This window comes from Vipera berus, assembly GCF_964194415.1.
Source record: "Vipera berus genome assembly, chromosome: Z".
Taxonomy (NCBI): Eukaryota; Metazoa; Chordata; class Lepidosauria; order Squamata; family Viperidae; genus Vipera; species Vipera berus.
The window spans coordinates 11,936,443-11,956,772 of record NC_138205.1 but is presented as its reverse complement, the minus strand read 5'-3'; the positions used below and the strand labels follow the sequence as shown (position 1 = coordinate 11,956,772).

At 43.9% G+C, this 20,330-nt stretch overlaps 1 protein-coding gene across 1 annotated transcript in view; it reads right to left on the bottom strand.

The window, feature by feature from the left end:
- The window catches only part of LOC308678364 (purine nucleoside phosphorylase-like), a 46,119-nt gene that overhangs the window by 25,752 nt on the left and 37 nt on the right, over positions 1 to 20,330 (bottom strand). The window contains exons 2-3 of the mRNA XM_081345503.1: positions 14,843 to 14,934; positions 4,210 to 4,345 (exon numbers count right to left, since the gene is read on the bottom strand). Coding sequence (XP_081201629.1) covers positions 4,210 to 4,345; positions 14,843 to 14,934 — 228 coding nt within the window. The remainder of the gene's footprint in view (positions 1 to 4,209; positions 4,346 to 14,842; positions 14,935 to 20,330) is intronic.

Sequence of the window (20,330 nt, the reverse complement as noted above, 5' to 3'; positions counted from 1 at the left end):
TCACATTTCTTGCCTATTCTACTATTGCATAAAAAAAAAGAATTGCAATCTTCCAGCTTGCATAAAATATGCTATCGGAATAGATGTTGTCTGTGGTTCCATGAAATGCATAGCCATAATTCTGATTTACTGATATATTCCAAGATAAAGGGACAAGCAAAGATATTATTTTGCTGACAAAGCTATGTATTTCCCTGAAAGAATTAGTACATTGTTTAGCACATTATCTTGTTTCATTTCTCCTTTAAAAGTAAACTATAAACCAGCTTATCTTCAAGACTAAGAATCATGGCCTATTATAGGGCAACAACTGAGTTGGGACCACATACATCGCCAGGTTTTTTTTAAAAAAAACATCTGCTTTCACCAATGAGATAAGCCAAAAAGAAATCATAAATTGTGAACCTCAGTAGCATAGCCTGTTCTGAAATCACAAAATTTTCCAAACACGTCTGCAGTCATTGTTATATTTATTCATGCTGGAAACCTTTATGGTCTTTTTGCTGAAAATAGGGAAAAAACTGAACGTGGTCTTTGGGTTCGATGATTAGAAAGGGAAAAATGGAGGAAGGGAATTATGATATAACCTTAACAAGGGTAGATAGGCAATAAACGTAAACATATCTGTAACGGGTGTAAAAAAAAGGTTGGAAGCAAATCCTTCATATATATATTTTTCTTTCCTCTTCTTTTTTCTCACTTAGATATCTATTTTTCCTTCCTTCCTACCCACCTTCTTTCAAATTCATATTGTGTGTTTGCTTTTACTATTACATAAAATTTCTTCTTAAAAATATTTTTTTAAAAAAACCCAAACATATATGTTTGGTCAGTAAAACCAAATCCCTGAGTTTCAAGAGGCCAAATTATAAAACTGCCAGTTTTCTGCTTTTGTTCTTAAGGAACTGTTGTATCATCAGATTGATTGAAGCCAAAATAAATAATTCAAAAGACAAGGAACAAAGTTGTTTATATAATTACTTATTACTTATCATCAAAGCCATAGCCTTTGTGTCTCTTTTGTTGAAATACCACCCATTCAGGATGTTCCTCTCCGCTAACAGGGACTAACCATAAATCTAATATCAAGCCAGGGTTAAATAGAGACAGCAAGTACAAGAGGAACAGGAGTCCAAACCTTGAACTCTAGTTCCTTGCCAACATTTTTATGTCTATTTCTCGCTCTTTGACCTATTGAATTTTCTCCCTTGTCGCAGATCTCCCCAGGACATTGATGAATCTCTGAAGTTATATCCACGCTCAAGGTCCTGATAAAATAACCAATGATTATTAATAATAAAATATAAACTAGATTTTGCTTCCTTTTCTTAACTGGCAGTTTCAATTTATATTTTCTTAAAGGTTAAAGTTTGCCTTGTTAATTGTGCAAGCATACAATGCAGGTAGTCCTCGACTTATGACCACAATTGAGGCCAATTTTTTTTGGCCACAGTTGTTAAATAAATCACTGCAGCTACTAAGTGAATCATACAGTCATTAAATGTCTTCTCGCATTGACTTTGCTTGTTGGAAGTTGGTGTGAGGGTTACAAATGGTGATCACATTTTAATTTTGTGTTTCACGTGACCCCAGGACAATAAAACTGTCATAAATACATGCCAGTTGCCAAGCACCCAAATTTTGATCAGGTGACCATGGGGATGTTGCAATGAGTGGTGTGAAAAATGGTCAGTGGTCAGAAGTACCATTATAACTTGGAAAGGGCATTAAACAACTGGTTGCAAGTCAGTTCTTGCTTGTAAATAAAATTTTGAAAAAGGAAAACATACTAAATGCGCCTTGGGATCTAGTTGGGATGTAACAGTTTTGGGTTTTTCACTTTTCTCTCCACTTATCTTTCTCTTAATTCTCTTTCAAGAGAATCTCACAATATTTGCTTTCTAGAATTTGGAACAATTGGCATCTTAATTAAAATAAAACTTCATTTTAAAAAAGTTGGCCTGGGAAACCAACAGTCACGTGACAAGGACCTGTCCTTCAATTTTGAGGGAAATTTAACCTTGTACAGAGTACTTTTTTTCCAAACCACATAAGCAAACCTCAATATTCTCGGGGGTTTCCATTCACAAATAGTGAGGGGGGAAAAATAAGAATTTCAGTTTTCACAGGCAGAAGCATACAGAAACCACATCAGACACCGCTGAGCAATTTAGGAAGTATAAGTCATAAAAATTCTCAGTCTCCTTTTGTATTACAAATGACTCAAGTTTTCTTTTGCCTCAAATTGGTTCAGAGCCCAGAGGGGGGAAAAAACAGTTTTCAATATGATGCATCATATTAGCACACACCTCAAATGGATGTTCACTGTTTCACTCATCCCTTTGCATGTTTTAATTGCACGTATTAGCAGGAAAGGCAAAAAGTCATTTCAGACATGAATTCAATGCCTCCTTGAAAGCCTAATGGGCACAAATACAGGCACACACCCTGAAGCAGATTGATAACAGCACTTACTTACTTTACAGGTTGCAAAGAAGAGCAAATTGAACCAGAAGCATCTTTGCAACCTAGTGGTGTCCAGATCCTTTAGGACAGAGGTGTCAAACTGCCGGCCCGTGGGCCGGATGCATCATAGCGAAACCGCACCCACCCCATTGCGGGCAATGGCAAAAAAGTCATGAAACTCATGATACGTTGCAACATGTCTCGTGACATTGAGTTTGACACCCCTGCTTTAGGACTTCAACTCCCAGAATACCTGGCATACAGTGGGGAGAGTAGTAGGTGATGGAAGACTAGGCACAACCAATTCTGCCTCTCATATATGGAAAATTCAAGCTACTTGTATCCTCAGCCTACCTGGTAGAGCTGTTAAGAATAAAGAAGCAAGAAGGAGCTTACTGCTTGTTGGAGAGGTGGGATAAAATATGCAAATTAAATTTGGAACATGAAGCGTTTACTTACATAGGATCTTTCAGTCTAAAGAAGCTACATAGATGTTTCCATGCTACTTCAGGAATGTAATTGATCAACAACAGTAATGTAAATTTCCATTTCTTGAGCCCAGTTCTTAAATCCGTAGCTCAATTTTCTCTCCCCACTCAAAACTCCAAATATCCAAAATTCTCACTTTTGAGAACTCTCCAGCTGAGGCTGGAGCTCAGCAAAGGAATAAGGAACACAATAATAATAGGAAAAGAGGGGATGCTTCAGAAGAGGACCCCCCCTTCTTCCCCCAAAAGATGAGCAATTTAAATAATTTTTAAAATTGGGAGTTTGTGTCAACTCTGAGGCTTCCGGTTCATGCACTGCTTAACTTTGTTGTAAGGGAATGCTGCTGCTACTACTGCTACTATTACTACTAGCAGTGATGAAAATGTCACAGACAATAGCAGTCCACAGCTGATTTTAAGGGGGTGGGTGGGGGGAAAATCAGGACCTGACCTTGATGTACTGGGATGGGAAACTACCGGGGAAAAGTCACAGTTGTGGTCTACACCAATGTTTCTCCACCTCGGCAACTTTATAAAATGTGCAGACTTCAACTCCCAGAATTCTCTAGCTGCTGGCTAGAGAATTCTGGGAGTTGAAGTCCACACATCTTAAAGTTGCTCAGGTGGAGAAACGTGGCCAAGACTGAATTCAAAGAAGAACCATCAATGAAGAGGAACGGTAACCCAGACAATTACACAAATCTGTCCTAATAGACCAGCGGATTTGAGTTCAGCTAGAGGGCAAGATTCTATATGGCAGCCACCACAATGGTAATAACAACGGTAATTATCTACCCAACCACTCCAGACTCTTCTGAGGATTAACACACACACACACACACACACCCCAGATTATTCTACATGATAAATTGGTACATTTTACAACATCCACCCGCTCAAAAGCATGAGATAAAATACAGGGGTCCTTCGCGAATTGCCTTTTTTTAAAAAAAAGATGATGGGAAAAAAAACCAATGATGGTTTTTTTCCCTCTCCCTCCCTCCCTCCCTCTTCCCCATCCCCAAAGCCGGGACTCCTTCGCTTTCGCCACTCCGAGGCCATCCAGTCGTGTCGGATGACTACTCCCATCTGCGGCCGGCGATAATGGGAGTTGTAATCCAGAAACCCAGATCAGAAGGCAGCCCTCGGATCAGAGGCAGACGGGCCATAATTATTCCACCGAGGGAATATAATTTCCCGCAATCCTCCTCCCCGGGAGCAACCCGCTTATAACTAGTAACGTTCCCACGCTGACCTTTCTTCCCGCTGGTTGGCCATGATGCGAGTCGGTGACTTTTTTTCTTTTTTTTTTTTTGTTCTCCCGCCGCTTCCGAAGGTTCCTCCAGAGAATCGCTTTGCTCTGCCGGGAAACCGGAGGCTCGGCCGGCCTTCTAAAAAAGAAAGAACGTGTCGTCATAAAGACGCCGGCCAATCGGGCGTCTTCCCGTGCCGGCAACAAAGGTTGCCCCGGGCGACCCCGGCGTTCTCGTCACAGCAGGGGACCCGCTCCGCCCACTTCATTCATGCCCCCCCTGGCGAAAAGCGCGCGGGAGGAGGAGGAGAAGGCGGCATCCAAGCGGGGCGGGCGGGCGAAAAGGGAGGCGCGGTGGGAAGCGAGGATTTTCACTGACGCGTCTCCGCGGCACACGCGGCCGGCCAAGGTGCGAACGTGGGCGGATGCCAGAGGCTGCTTCCTTTGCCAACCCTCAGCCGCTTCCAGCAATCCCCGCTTCTGAATCCCTACCGCTCAATCGTCGGTCCCGGAACGTGTGTCAGAAGAGGGAATTTTTTCCCCCTTTGCTCATCACTTCCCCCTCGTCTAACTTTCTCCTCAAGCCTTCCGATTTTTCTTTTTTTTTTTAAAAAAAAAAGTCGATTTTATTTTTACGCTGTCCGGCTGTGCTTATGGGAGGGAAAAAAAACTGTAAAAGTTTTGCTTAGATTTGGGGAAATGATGTCGATGGAGGTTCTCGGTCCTCCAAGTCATGGTTGTCCCAAAGGTGCTTTTTTCTTCTTCCAGGAGCCAACTGGATTTTCTTGTTTTTCTTTGAAGACCTTTCCCTTCTCATCCAAGGAGCTTCTTCAGCTCTGACTTGGATGGGGATGATCTTTCCATTCCCCACTTCAAAGAAAGTCTTTCAGGAGGCAACTGGGTTTTCTTGTTTTTCTTTGAAGACCTTTCCCTTCTCATCCAAGGAGTTTCTTCAGCTCTGACTTGGATGGGGATGATCTTTCCATTCCCCACTTCAATGAAAGTCTTTCAGGAGCCAACTAGATTTTCTTTGAAGACCTTTCCCTTCTCATCCAAGGAGCTTCTTCAGCTCTGACTGGATGGGGATGATCTTTCCATTCCCCACTTCAAAGAAAGTCTTTCAGGAGGCAACTGGGTTTTCTTGTTTTTCTTTGAAGACCTTTCCCTTCTCATCCAAGGAGTTTCTTCAGCTCTGACCTGGATGGGGATGATCTTTCCATTCCCCACTTCAATGAAAGTCTTTCAGGAGCCAACTAGATTTTCTTTGAAGACCTTTCCCTTCTCATCCAAGGAGCTTCTTCAGCTCTGACTGGATGGGGATGATCTTTCCATTCCCCACTTCAAAGAAAGTCTTTCAGGAGGCAACTGGGTTTTCTTGTTTTTCTTTGAAGACCTTTCCCTTCTCATCCAAGGAGTTTCTTCAGCTCTGACTTGGATGGGGATGATCTTTCCATTCCCCACTTCAATGAAAGTCTTTCAGGAGCCAACTAGATTTTCTTTGAAGACCTTTCCCTTCTCATCCAAGGAGCTTCTTCAGCTCTGACTGGATGGGGATGATCTTTCCATTCCCCACGTCAATGAAAGTCTTTCAGGAGCCAACTGGATTTTCTTGTTTTTCTTTGAAGACCTTTCCCTTCTCATCCAAGGAGTTTCTTCAGCTCTGACTTGGATGGGGATGATCTTTCCATTCCCCACTTCAATGAAAGTCTTTCAGGAGGCAACTGGGTTTTCTTGTTTTTCTTTGAAGACCTTTCCCTTCTCATCCAAGGAGTTTCTTCAGCTCTGACTGGATGGGGATGATCTTTCCATTCCCCACTTCAAAGAAAGTCTTTCAGGAGCCAACTAGATTTTCTTTGAAGACCTTTCCCTTCTCATCCAAGGAGCTTCTTCAGCTCTGACTGGATGGGGATGATCTTTCCATTCCCCACGTCAATGAAAGTCTTTCAGGAGCCAACTGGATTTTCTTGTTTTTCTTTGAAGACCTTTCCCTTCTCATCCAAGGAGTTTCTTCAGCTCTGACCTGGATGGGGATGATCTTTCCATTCCCCACTTCAATGAAAGTCTTTCAGGAGCCAACTAGATTTTCTTTGAAGACCTTTCCCTTCTCATCCAAGGAGCTTCTTCAGCTCTGACTGGATGGGGATGATCTTTCCATTCCCCACGTCAATGAAAGTCTTTCAGGAGCCAACTGGATTTTCTTGTTTTTCTTTGAAGACCTTTCCCTTCTCATCCAAGGAGTTTCTTCAGCTCTGACCTGGATGGGGATGATCTTTCCATTCCCCACTTCAATGAAAGTCTTTCAGGAGGCAACTGGATTTTCTTGTTTTTCTTTGCAGACCTTTCCCTTCTCATCCAAGGAGCTTCTTCAGCTCTGACTGGATGGGGATGATCTTTCCATTCCCCACTTCAAAGAAAGTCTTCAAAGAAAAACAAGAAAGGCCAGTTGCCTCCTGAAAGACTTTCTTTGAAGTGGGGAATGGAAAGATCATCCCCATCCAGTCAGAGCTGAAGAAGCTCCTTGGATGAGAAGGGAAAGGTCTTCAAAGAAAAACAAGAAAATCCAGTTGGCTCCTGGGAAAAAAAGCACCTTTGGGACATTTCAGGAAATGCAATGTTCTTTTTCTATTCTTCCCCCCACTTCCCCATTGGCTCTAATGCAAGGAGGATAAGATAAGATAAAACAAGACCTTTATTGTCACTTTGTTCTGTGAATGCACTGGCACACATTAAAAAATGAAATTCTGATGCCCTCTCTCAAAAGAAAATACATATAGTCAGGGCTTTTTTTCTCATAGAACGCTCAGAACGGAGTTCCGGCACCTTTTTTGGATGGAACCTTGTAGGGTAGGCAAGGCGGGTTGTATGACATGTGTGAGTTCCGGCACCTTTTTCTTTTACAAAAAAAGCACTGCATATAGTCATATCCATAAATTAACATACATATGATGATTACTGGTAATCAATAGAGGTGATTAAGAAGAAAATATAATATTTTATTCCTGCGCTTCTTGGCATTATGATTACTCCTGGACTTACAAATGTGCTCTTACTCATCCTGGGCCAAAGAGGCTGCAGGTACAACATCTGATGGAGCGATACCATCTCCACCCACAAGTGTTCAACCTGCCATATCTCTCTGAGAAGGTTTTGCCCAACACAGAATGTGACTACAGGTAGTCCTTGATTTATGATTACAGTCGGCCCCAACATTTCTGTTGCTAAGCAAGACACTTGTTAAGTGACTTATGCCCCATTTACAACTTTTGTGCCACGACTGTCAAGTGAATCACTGCAATTGTTTAGTGAATCATGCGGTCACTTGTCTGAAATGATATAGGTTCTCCTGCTTGGGCAAGGGGCTGGACTAGAAGACCTCCAAGGTCCCTTCCAGCTCTATTCTGTTCTATCAAGCAAATCTGGCTTCCCCCATTGACCTCGCTTGTTGGAAGCCAGCTGGGAAGATACGAATCATGATGACATGACACTGGGACACTGCAGTTGTCATAGATACCTGCGTTTTCCAAATGCCCAAACGTAAATGGTCATATGACCATGGGGGGGGTACTGCGATGTTGTAAGGGTGAAAACCGGTCGTAAGTCACTTTTTTCAGGCCTGTCGTAACTCTGAACTGTCACTAAACGAATGGTTGTAAGCCATCACGTGGCCAATAAGTAGAGTGCAGAACCAAACAGGCTTACCAACGGTTTTTCAAACCTTCAATGCTTTCTCTGATGATGCTGGCTGCCACATGATGGACCTTGCTCTAGCCTAGGGGTAGGCAGCCTCGGCTCTTTTATGACTCATGGACTTCAACTCCCAGAATTCCTGAGTCAGATTCTGGGAGTTGAAGTCCATGAGTCATAAAAGAGCCGAGGTTGCCTACCCCTGGGCTATCTACAGGCAGTAGCAGCTCATATTTGTGTAAAGTTTTTTTGGCTTGCTAACAAAGAATAAAGGGAGAACGATATGATCATTTCAAACTTATTTGTTCTCATCAGTCAGCCATACCCTTCTGAGATTCGAACCTGGGCCAACTGTGTCTTAAGCAGTTGCTTTAACCCCTAGGCCACAGGATCTCTCTCTCTCTCTCTCTCTCTCTCTCTCTCTCTCTCTCTCTCTCTCTCTCTCTCTCTCTCTCTCTCTCTCTCTCTCTCTCTCTCTCCCTCCCTCCCTCCCTCCCTCCCTCCCTCCCTCCCTCCCTCCCTCCCTCCCTCTCTCTCTCCATGGTTATTTTATTTGCTATATGTGTGAGCCTTAGATGTCACTCTGTTGGTCTTCAAATACTGATCTCATCAAGTTCCTCCTTCACAGTACATCAACTATCATATCCCACGCCCAAAGTTCATGAGATTCTCCTTTTTGATCCTCATCTTTCTTTGATCCCGGCCTGATCTATTGATCCTTGAGGGTGAAGATTTGTTCTCTTTGCTTGTGGGTTGGCTTCTGAAAGGCTAGGTAACATCTTCAGTGGAGTTTAAAGGATGTCAGTGTCAGTGTTGTTCTGTTTATAAGGGCTTCAGGTGTGGGCGTATCAAGTGAGGGTCTCGTTCTATGTCGGACAAACATCACGTCAATTAAAAACCAGGATCCATGAACACCTGCTGGCAATCAAACGCAACGATCCCAAATCTTGCATCTCTACCCACACCGACACCAAGCAACACCAGTCCAATTGGAGCAACACTAAAATCATTGGCCACGTTACCACCCGCCACGCTTGTGAGTTCATCGAAACCTGGCACTCCACAAGCAATTCCACCAACAGACACACTGATCTACAACTAGCCTATGAACCCCTCAGGATCCAAATCAACTGTACAGCCAGCCGGAGACAATCGCGACCCTCAACCAACCCCCGCAAAACCCCATCCTACCCCCCACCAGCAGTTCACTTTCCAATGACCCTGACCCGAAGCAACTTCCCCATCACAAGACTCTCTAATGACTCACACCTGACCCATCACAAGACCCTCACTTGACACACCTGAAGCCCTTATAAACAAAAGGAACATTGACATCCCCTAAACTCCACTGAAGATGTTACCCAGCCTGGTTAACAAAACGTTGGGAAACCAACCCACAAGCTCGGAGCACAAACCTTCACCCTCATCCTATACCCGAGCTACGGATATTTGCCACTATTGCAAACTATTGATCCTTCTTGCAGACTTAGGAACCAATTTAGGAGCCATCATTCTTCAACCTTCTTCCTCTCACTCTCTCAGTTCCTCAAGATACGTTCCTTGAATCTGGAAGTTCTTTTGTTCCAGATTCGGGGGTGGGGCAGGGAAATCTTTCTTTAAATGAACCAATTTTAAAAGTTGTTCTGCAAATCTGATTTTTTTAAGGTCACTCCTGTGCTCTACCAACGCCTGGAGAACCTTTACAAGTAGTCCTCCATTTGGTCCTCATTTGGTGACCGTTCAAAGTTATAAGAGTTCTGGAAAAAAGTGACTTATGAACGGTTCTTGTGCTAACCACCATCCCTGTACCATGATTTGAGCAAACAGCATGTATAGTGCAATGGTTGCAGCACCCCCAAGGTCACATGATGGCCATCTGCAACCTTCCCGGCCAGCTCTTGTTGAGCAAAGTCAATGGGGGAAGCCAGAATTTGCTTAACAACCACAATGATTGCATAATTGCTTAGAACAAAAAAGATTGTAAAATCAGGCATGGTCACACGATGGCTCACTTAGCAACCACTTAGTAATGGAACCTCTGGTCCCAATTTGTGATCGTAAGTCAAGGACTTAGAAGGATTTATTTAAAAACAAATGTTTTGTTTTATTCAATTTATAGGTTTTGTCAAGGCTGACTCAGATTCTAGCGCCCTCTGCAATTCTTCTCGCAGCTTGACAACACAAATGGAAAGGATTCTTCTTCTGCATGTGCCAATGAGACAGTTGACACATTAGCTCTCTTCTTCCAATAGTTCTTTATAGAGAAGCCCAGTTCTAGGGGGATGCTTTGCGAAGAGATTTTTCCAGAGATTATAGCCCATGTTCTCCAATACGTGGTGACTTTAAAAGACAAGCAAAATGTAAGAGTGGACCTCAGATGTCAGAGCTGATTCATGCTGACCTTACAAGCAATTCTGTGCCTGTTTTTTTTCCCCCAGGCTCTCTTTGGTCCCTTTCCATCCTCCTTGGAGCATGGGGCGAGTTGATTGAGATGAACAAAAATTGAAATTATACAAAGCGGCAGTGTTCACGTATCGCAATAAGCCCAGTTTTGTTTTAAAAACTGTTTATTTCCCAAATTACAACAGGTACAATGACCAGCCTTAGAACTGATAATAAAGATGTTGAAATGTTGAAGAGCATCTGCCTTTTAGGATCGACTCTCAACAGGAAACGAACAAGGAGTCAAGAAACATGCTACAGACTAGTACTTGTTAGACCAGGGGTCTCCAACCTTGGCAACTTTAAGACTGGTGGACTTCAACTCCCAGAATTCCCCAGCCATCCATGCTGGCTGGGGAATTCTGGAAGTTGAAGTCCACCAGTCTTAAAGTTGCCACGGTTGGTGACCACTATGGTACAGCATCCTTGAAGCCCTTAAAAAAGGTATTCATATTAAGGTAGTTCTCGACCTACAACCATTCATTTAGTGACCACTGGAAGTTACAACAGCGCTGAAAAAAGAGACTTAGGACCGTTTGTCACAGTTACGACCCTTACAGTATCCCCGTGGTCACGTGATCAAAATTCCGATACTTGGCAACCGGTTCCTATTTATGACATTTGCAGCATCCCTGGGGTCACGTGATCCCCTTTTGCAACCTCCTGACAAGCAAAGAAAATAGGGAAGCCAGATTCACTTAACAACCCTGTTACTAACTGAACAACTGCAGGAATTCACTTCACACCCGTGGCAAGTAAGGTTGTAAAATGGGATGAAACTTACTTGATAACTGTCTCACTTTGCAACAGAAACGCTGCTTGCCAAAAGGTTGCAAAAGGTGGTCACGTGGCCCCAGAACACTGCAACCGTCATAAATACATGCCAGTTGCCAAGCATCCAAATTTTGAACTCATGACCACGGGGATGCTGCAATGCTTCTGTGAAAAACAGGTCTAAGTTACTTTTTTTTTAGTGCCATTGTAACTTAAAACAGTCACTAAACAAACTGTTGTAAGTCGAGGACTACCCATATTTTCTTCCAGGATTTTTTGTTTTTTTCCCCAAAAATAGATTGTCCTATTGATCTCCCAGTCAAGTACTAACATCAGGGGTCTTCAAACGTGCCCCTTTTATGACTTGTGGACTTCAACTCCCAGAATTCCTCAGCCAGGAATGCTGGCTGAAGAATTCTGGGAGTTGAAGTCCACAAGTCATAAAAGGGCCACGTTTGAAGACCCCTTGACTAACATGGTCCAGCCCTGTTTAGCTTTGCATGGTCAGCTAAAGTTGGCTAGATGCCATCACCTAGCTGGGGACTATTTGGAAGAATGCGCCAATAAAACCAACCGGGGTCCAAATCAGGCTGCTCTGATGGTGTAGTCCATGCTTGAAGATCCCAACCACACTGGCAGATGCCCAAAACAAGGTTGAGTTGCAACATAGGCTCAACAGCCAGAGGAAAAGTCAAACTGATGTAAGACATTGTAGATGTTGTAAGTTTTTGTTTATCTCCTGTAGTTACCTGCCTGCAATTAAAGACTACCTGAGGGCTTCATCTTAGCTGGTTGGATCATTGATGTCTATCGCACACATCCGGGAGAAGTTCCAAGGCTACCAGACACATTAGAGTTGAATCAGTGGATAATAGGAGTGTGTGGTTTTATCAGCTGCTCAGCTGTCAGACTTAGCAGGATATTGGGAAAGGATGACAGACCTCACAAGCAGAAGCAGGTATTCTCCTGCTCAGAAAGAGACTGACTATCAGCTGTGTGCCTGTTGGTCACTGACATCTGGATGAATTAGAGGTACTGACTCATTTCAGCCTCCCCAGGACCCCATCATGATCCTGCATGATATCTCAAGATACATCATGAGCTGGAGGACTGGTCTTCTCACATGGGTCAACGAAAGGAACACCCAGGAGAACCCTGCTGTCAGTCACACTGAATTCTCTGATGCATCTGAACAAGTAGAGGAGGAAGTGCCTCTTCAAAATGGTAGGTGGGGGGGCGGGGCAGTAGAATTCAAGGAAGAGTACTGTCAATCCTTCAAGGTAGGCCACTACTGGAACTCTATGGTTCTAGGACAGTGTTTCTCAACTTCATCGAGTTTGGGCTGTGTGGATTTCAGCTCCCAGAATTCCCCTGTCGGCATACTTGGGACATGCACAAACCTCTATAGCAAGAATAAAAAGGTAAAGGTAAAGGTTCCCCCGCACATACGTGCTAGTCATTTCCGACTCTAGGGGCCAGTGCTCATTTCCGTTTCAAAGCCGTAGAGCCAGCGCTTGTCTGAGGACGTTTCCATGGTCATGTGGCCGGCATGACTAGACGCCAAAGGCGCACGGAACGCTGTTACCTTCCCACCGTAGTGGTCCCTATTTTTCTACTTGCATTTCGAACTGCTAGGTTGGCAGAAGCTGGGACGAGTAACAGGCACTCACTCTGTTACGCGGCACTCGGGATTCGACCCGTCAAACTGCCGACCTTCTGATCAAGCTCAGCGTCCTGACCCACTGAGCCACCACGTCCCTTATAGCAAGAATATAATGGAGCAAAATTGGGCCGCAAGTTTTTTTCAGGTTTATTATCATTTATCATCATCCTCGGGTTTAGCCAGCCAGATGTTTAAACTGGAATTGGCATTTTTGTTGTTGTTGTTGTTATTATTATCCTGAAGAGAATGTACAATGAAACAAGGCTGGCTTGCAAGTTATTTGAGACAGGAGGCAGTGCTAAGTGACACAGTTGTTAAGGAAGACCACGATGGATTTACCCCCTCACTCCCAATGTGGTTGTTATGTGCATCATCTCCAGTCAATAAGTGAGACCATCATGAGACCGGGACTTGAAGTTTTATTGCTGGCTTCTCAATGAGCTTTGTTTGTCAGAAGCCAGCTGTCAGGTCTGCAAATCACATGACTGCGGGATGCTGCAATGGTCACTGATTTGCTCATATCTTGGGCAAATACGGTCATAAGTCACTTCTTTCAGTGCTGCTGTAACTTTGGGTCACTAAACGAACTTGTAAATCAGGGATTACCTGTAGCAAGGAAGATGGGGCTAGTTAGAAGATGGGGCAGTGCAGGATGGAGCAGGTGGGGGAATTTCGCCAGGAAGAAACCTAAGTGGGCGATTCAATCAAAGTTTGATGACCACTCCCTATCAGCTGGATCACAGTCAGCAAATTGCACCCTCAGGCACTTTATTCAGTTTGATAGCGTATCTGCTTTGCTTTATTACAGTGAGGAAACCTAAGTCAATAAAAGATAGGGGATCTAGGATTGGAGGCGGGGAAGGAAAAGAACGGTTTGGGTTGTACACACATCGGCCCACATGCACACTTGCCTTTCCAAAGAGCAAACAAAATCACGTTGCTTGATTGCGTCCACTGTGTCCCTGGAGAGGCAACCGGAGGGCGTTTCGTGCAAAATGGGCTGCCAAGCCAATAATTATGTGCCATGATGGCAAGAGCTAACTGACATTAGGGGTCAAAGGGAATCTCGCTCTCTTGAATCGACTGTGGGCTGCTTACACAAGTGCTGTTGCACACACAGATACGTTGCAAAGAACTGGCCCTGGTTGAACCTCTTATCTTACTTGGCTTGTAGATTTCTCCTGGGCAAAAAGACATTTGGCATTTCTACTCGTGCAACTCCAGAGGGGTGGTAGAATTTATCCTTCTTCTTTTTATCAAATTTGTGAAGGTGTTGACCCGGACTTAGGGGGCAGTATAGGACTGTGGTGGCGAACCTACGGCACGCGGGCCACAGGTGGCATGCAGAGCTCTCTCTGTGGGCACGCGTGCCATCGCCCCAGTCCTAGGCCTTCAGCTAGGTTTTATAAAACCTTTTCGCTTTAGGCCTCCACCGCCGTGTGCAAAAAAAAAAAGGTTCAATTAATCAATCCATTTGAACTTCACTCAGGGAAAAAAAAAGATCTCGCAAAGTTGGAATTGATCGATTGAACTTTTTAGTCCCACCCAGGCTGCCATTGCCACCACAGCCACGCCCACCCAATGGGCCACACCCACCCAGCTCCCGTGATACATAAGTGGGTTTTGGCTTGCAGTTTGGGCACTCGGTCTCTAAAAGGTTCACCATCACTGGTATAGGAAGTATCAATTGTGAATATGTGCAGATGGCCCCGTTATCTCTGGCCACTTGCAGAACCTTGAATGCAGGGTCATTAAAGGATAGCAAAGGAAACACCCAATATCCTAACAAATGGTGTCTTAGGGATTATCCAAAAGGGCAGGGCGACAACCTCCCACAGCCCCTGACCCCCTCCCCCTCCTAGTATTCAAAGCGTGTTTATGGAGCAACATGCCCTATAGGACAGTTGGGAAGGGAACGTAAAGGACATTCCCTGCCCCCGTGGCCAAATTTCTTACATATACGACACTGGTTGTGTCTTAGGGCAAAAGACTGCATTGGGCGTTCCGGGGGGTGCCTGGAATCTGGGTGGCATCATTCCATTTTTCTCCCGAGGGGGCCCTACCACTCCTCACCATCCTCTTCAGGAGTCTGATAGCATCTTCTCCAAATCTTCTTAAAAGGGCATAAGCTTTGGTTTGTACATGAACGAATATGATCCTTGGCTCTATAAACAGAGGCACAGAATCAAAATCATGTGAAGTACAAGTACTGCTTTATGAAGTAAGTAAGACCACACCTGGAATACTGAATCCAGTTAAGGTCACCACATTACAGCAAATAGGTCGAGACTTTGGAAAAAGTGCAGAGAAGAGCAACTAAGATGATTAAAGGCCTGGAGACTAAAACATATGAAGAACTGTTGCACGAATTGGGGTTGGCTAGTCTAGAAAAAGGACTAGGGGTGACATGATAGCAATAGTCCTGTATTTGAGAGGTTGCCACAAAGAGGAGGAGGTCACTCATGCGCTCGTTACCTCCCGTGTTGATTACTGCAATGCTCTCTACATGGGGCTGCCCTTGAAGACCACCCGAAGACTTCAGCTGGTGCAGAATGCGGCCGCGCGGGTTGTGATGGGAGCATCCCGATACTCCCATATTACACCCCTCCTGCGTGAGCTGCATTGGTTACCGGTTGTCTTCCGGGTGAGATTTAAGGTGCTGGTTCTTACCTATAAAGCCCTACATGGCTTAGGCCCGGGATATTTGCAGGACCGTCTGTTGCCAGGAACGACTTCCCATCGCCCTGTGCGCTCACACAGAGGGCCTCCTCAGGGTGCCGTCGGCCAATGTCGGCTGGTGACCCCCAGGGGGAGGGCCTTCTCTGTGGGGGCACCTGCCCTGTGAAATCAGCTTCCCCTGGAGCTCCAGATGACCCCAGACCTCCGGTCCTTTCGTCGTGACCTTAAGACATTTCTTTTCCAACAGGCCGACCTGGACTGATGATAAGGGGTTTTTAATATGGTTTTAAGGTTTTATTAGTTGTAGTTGGGGCTATAGATATAGTTTAACTTTTAATATTTGTATTTTTACTTGTATTTTACTGTTGTTAGCCGCCCTGAGTCCTTCGGGAGATAGGGCGGCATATAAGTCCCATTAAATAAATAAATAACTTATTTACCAAAGCACCTGCAGGCAGGACGAGAAACAATGGATGGAAACTAATCGAGGAGAGAAGCAAATTGGAACTAAGGAGAAACTTCCTAACCGCGAGGACAATTAACCAGCGGAACAGCTTGCCTTCAGAAATTGCGGCTGTTTCATCACTGGAGGTTTTTAAGAAGAGACTGGACAGTCACTTGTCTGAGATGGTATAGGATCTGCTGCTTGAGCAGGGGGCTGGACTAGATCACCAAGGCCCCTTCTAGCTCTCCTCTGATTGAAGACAAATATACATGTTCTAGGATAGTGTTGCAGGATCCAATCCGAGTCAATAATTGGGGTTATAGGTTTATTTTTCCGATCCCCTCTATGCTCTCTCTTATTTTGAAGAGAGAGAAGTTCCCTGAGGATGGGCTCCAGCATGAATCTAACTGCTTGGAAGAATAAATCTCTGATCCCAATTGACTGACTCAAGATTAGATCCTGCAGTAGCGGTTCAGTTTATCAGATGTAGAGAGGGGCTAGACCAGCATTTCTCAACCTTTACAGATGGAAGATGTCTGGACTTCAACTCCCAGAATTCCCCAGCCAGCAAAGCTGACTAAAGAATTCTGGGAGTTGAAGTCCAGACATCTTCCAGCTGCCAAGGTTGGGAAACACTGGGCTGGACTAATGTAGAATTAAAATAAAGTGTGGAGAAAGATGGCAAAGAAGAACAAAAAGTTTATTATGAAGATCCAGTTTACATGGGACAGATCACAAGGATGTTATCTGTCAAAAATTTTAATGCATTAAAAATTGTTGTGTTCATCGATGCCTTCAGGCACAACCTGAAATATTTTGATGTATGCAAGATCCGCAGTCTCTCAATTAACTGCACTGGTAGTTTCTTTTTTCCAAGATGGCTACTTTGAGATCTGTAATGGACTATGCTGGATGGTTGAAACGCTCCAATAATATTTTGCCCTTGCTTTGAATCCCGATGTTAAACTTGTCTCCGTGGATTCTTTTGGCACAAAATTTGGCTTGTTGGTTTGATGTAGAATCCAGAGGAGCGCTGCTAGCAGATTATGGCATGTGTCCCATCAGAGGAAACACATGTGAAGGAACCTCTTATCTTACATGTGAAATTGTTGGGACCTGTGATGGTGCTATTGGTGCAAATTTGACAGCACGGTAAGATTTGTTGCAGGATCTGATTACCATGTCAGCGTCACTGTGTTTTTGTTTCATGTTCATTGTGGGAATGGGCTTGGCTGGTTGTATGACAGTGTGGGCCTGCCACCCAGTGCCATTTTCCTGTATGGGCTGTACCTTATTAATCATGCAAGGGAGTGGTTCAAGCTATGGGCAAAAGGAACGGTGCTCTGTTGTTCTCCTTTTGTGATCCATATGTAATAGGCTTTCTCTGGGCATCAAGAAAACCGCACTGACTTGCCTATCGATTTGATGAGATTTATTTATTTATTTATTTATTTATTTATTTATTGATGGGATTTATATCCCGCCCTATCTCCCGAAGGACTCAGGGCGGCTAACAACAAAACATATAATAAGTACAGAAATTAAGATAAAAATAAAATTAAAATCATCTGTGCAATAAATTAAAATTAAAAACTAAAAATAAATTAAAAATTGTAAATATAATTAAATAAAATGCCTGTCAGTCCAGGTCAGCCTGGTGGAAAAGGAGTGTTTTGAGGCCGTGGCGAAAGGATTGGAGATTTTGGGCCACCCGAAGCTCAGGGGGGAGCTGGTTCCACAGGGCTGGTGCTCCCACAGAGAAGGCCCTCCCCCTGGGGGTCGCCAGTCGACATTGCCTAGCTGACGGTACCCTGAGGAGGCCTTCTCTGCGTGAGCGTACTGGGCGATGGGAATTTGTTCCCGGCAACAGATGGTCCTGCAAGTATCCCGGGCCTAAGCCATGTAGGGCTTTAAAGGTAAGAACAATCACCTTAAATCTCACCCGGAGGGCAACCGGTAGCCAATGCAGCTCATGCAGGAGGGGTGTAATATGGGAGTATCGGGGTGCTCTCATCACAACCCGTGCAGCTGCACTCTGCACCAGCTGAAGCCTCCGGGTGGGAGGGAGATGGGCAAATGTAGTCCTCGACTTGTAACCAAAACTGAAACCAGAATTTCTGTGACTAAGCAAGGTAGTTCTTTAGTGAGTTGCAATTGATTTTACCTTTTTTTTTGGCCACAGTTATTAAGTGAATCACTGGGGTCCTTGGTGCTTGTTTTCTTGCAGTCGTTTCATTACCCAAACTAGGTAACATCACCAGGGCTAGTAAGGAGTGGGGTTTGCTGTCAGTTTATATTCTAGTTCTTATGTTCTTTGTTCCCTATGCCATCCGTCTGGTAAACTTGCAAGATTCGTTTTTCTCTCCATGCACATATATATACATAACCCGAACTAGACTGTTTCTCTGTGTCATATAATATATGTGGGTATCTGCATAATTCTGTATTTATTTATTTTTGTCATATTTATGTAGTGTTTATCAGAGGTGGTGACCCTTTGAGAGCTGAACGCAAGGAAATTTCATTTTAATGTATGCCGATTAGTGTACATTCAAAGTGACAAAGTTATTCTATTCTATTCCGTTCTGTTCTGTTGTTCTATTCTATTCTAGTGCTTTGTCACTGTTGGTGGGGGTGGTCTTGGAGGTTTTTTGATTGGGCTGATTACTGTTGGCTTCTTTGCCAGTTTGGGTATTGTTTACTTGATTGTTGGTCTGATGTTAATCTTGGAGTTAATCTATGCTGATCTGGATGCTGATTGCCGGGGGGAGAGATGCTTAAGTCTTTTTGTTCCCTTTTGGGCTGGTTGATCATCTCTTTTGCATAATAACAGAGTTGAAAGGGACCTTGGAGGTCTTCTAGTCCAAGCCCCTGCTCAGGCAGGAAACCCTAAGCCATTTCAGACAAATGGTTGTCCAAATTCTTCTTAAAAACCTCCAAGTTGGAAACACCCACAACTTCTGAAGGCAAGTCGTTCCACTGATTACTTGTTCTAATTGTTCTAATGTTCTGTTCGAATCTATAGATATTTTTGATGTTTATATGTCTATTGAGTGTGAGGCTACTAGAAATTCCCTAGCATTTTTGGACTTGGCTTGGTCTAGGATGGTCACATTTTCCCAAATGAAACTATGGGTAAGTCTGTCCATATGTTGTAAAATTAACATTATTAACTCTGACCAATTAGCCATCAATAGGCATATAGACATTAACAATTGCTATAGAGTAGACAAAACAGATAATCAACTAGCCAAAAGGGGAACAAAGAGACCTGAGCACCTCTCCATCAGCAATCAGCACCCAGATAAGCATGGAGATTAAAGATTAACATCAGAGGAAGTAAACAATACCCCAATCATGAAACTGCCAAAGAAGCCAACAATAAACAGCCCAACCAAAGACCCCTCTGAGTCCACCCTGACCAAAACTGACAGGGTAAGCCACTAAAATATAAACTGACAATAAACCCAACTCCTTCCTAGCACTGATAATGTTACCTAGTTTGGGTAGTGAAATGTCTGCAAGAAAACAACCAACTCAGAGAGCACCAAAGGACACCACCCCCCATTTCAACCCTGAGCTACAATATTCTCCTTTGTTATAACTGTTTGCTAAACAAATGGTTTAGCTTGAGGACTGCCTGTACCTTAGCCACCCAAATCCAAAATTTAATTCTATTAATTAAGCATCTTTGTCAGAACAAATGCATTCAAGCCTGATTGTAGGTGTTAATCTGATCGTGTGTTCTAGATGGAAGTTGGATGCCTGCAGATTTATATGGGAATCTGTAGGCTTCCTGGATAACACGAAATTCCTGTGTCCATTGAGGTAGGTGCGGGATGGGAATAAACATAGCCAATTTTCAGATTTCTCCCTTCCCTTTCGGGCACGGCCAGAGTTTCTATTTCTTTTGAGTAACCACAGGCAGTTGTTGCACCCAAATCATGATTAATGCTAAATGCTAAAACATTTAGAGAGGGCTGGGAAAGTTTTATTCTTTTTTTCTTGAAAGTTCCCAAGAGTATGCATGGCAGTCATGGACTAGTCCAGAACATTCATTCAAGGAAGGATGGAAGGCAGGCTCAAGGTTGACTCAGCCTTCCATCCTTCCAAGGTAGGTAAAATGAGGACCCAGATTGTTGGGGGCAATTAAGCTGACTTTGTAATAATGCCGCTTGGGGTGTGTGTGAAAGCCCTAATAAGCAGGCATATACATAGAATGAAGGCTACTGCTAAGCTTGTAAGCCGCTCTGAGTCTTCGGAGAAGGGCGGGATATAAATGGAATTAAAAAAAAATAACAAAATATCTCAGAATGATCAGATCTGAGCTTAAAGGATAGATAATCTTGATCAATGTTTTTCAACTGCAGCTACTTTAAGATGGGTGGGCTTCAAACTCCCAGAATTCCCCAGCCATGCTCAGCCACGACATCATAC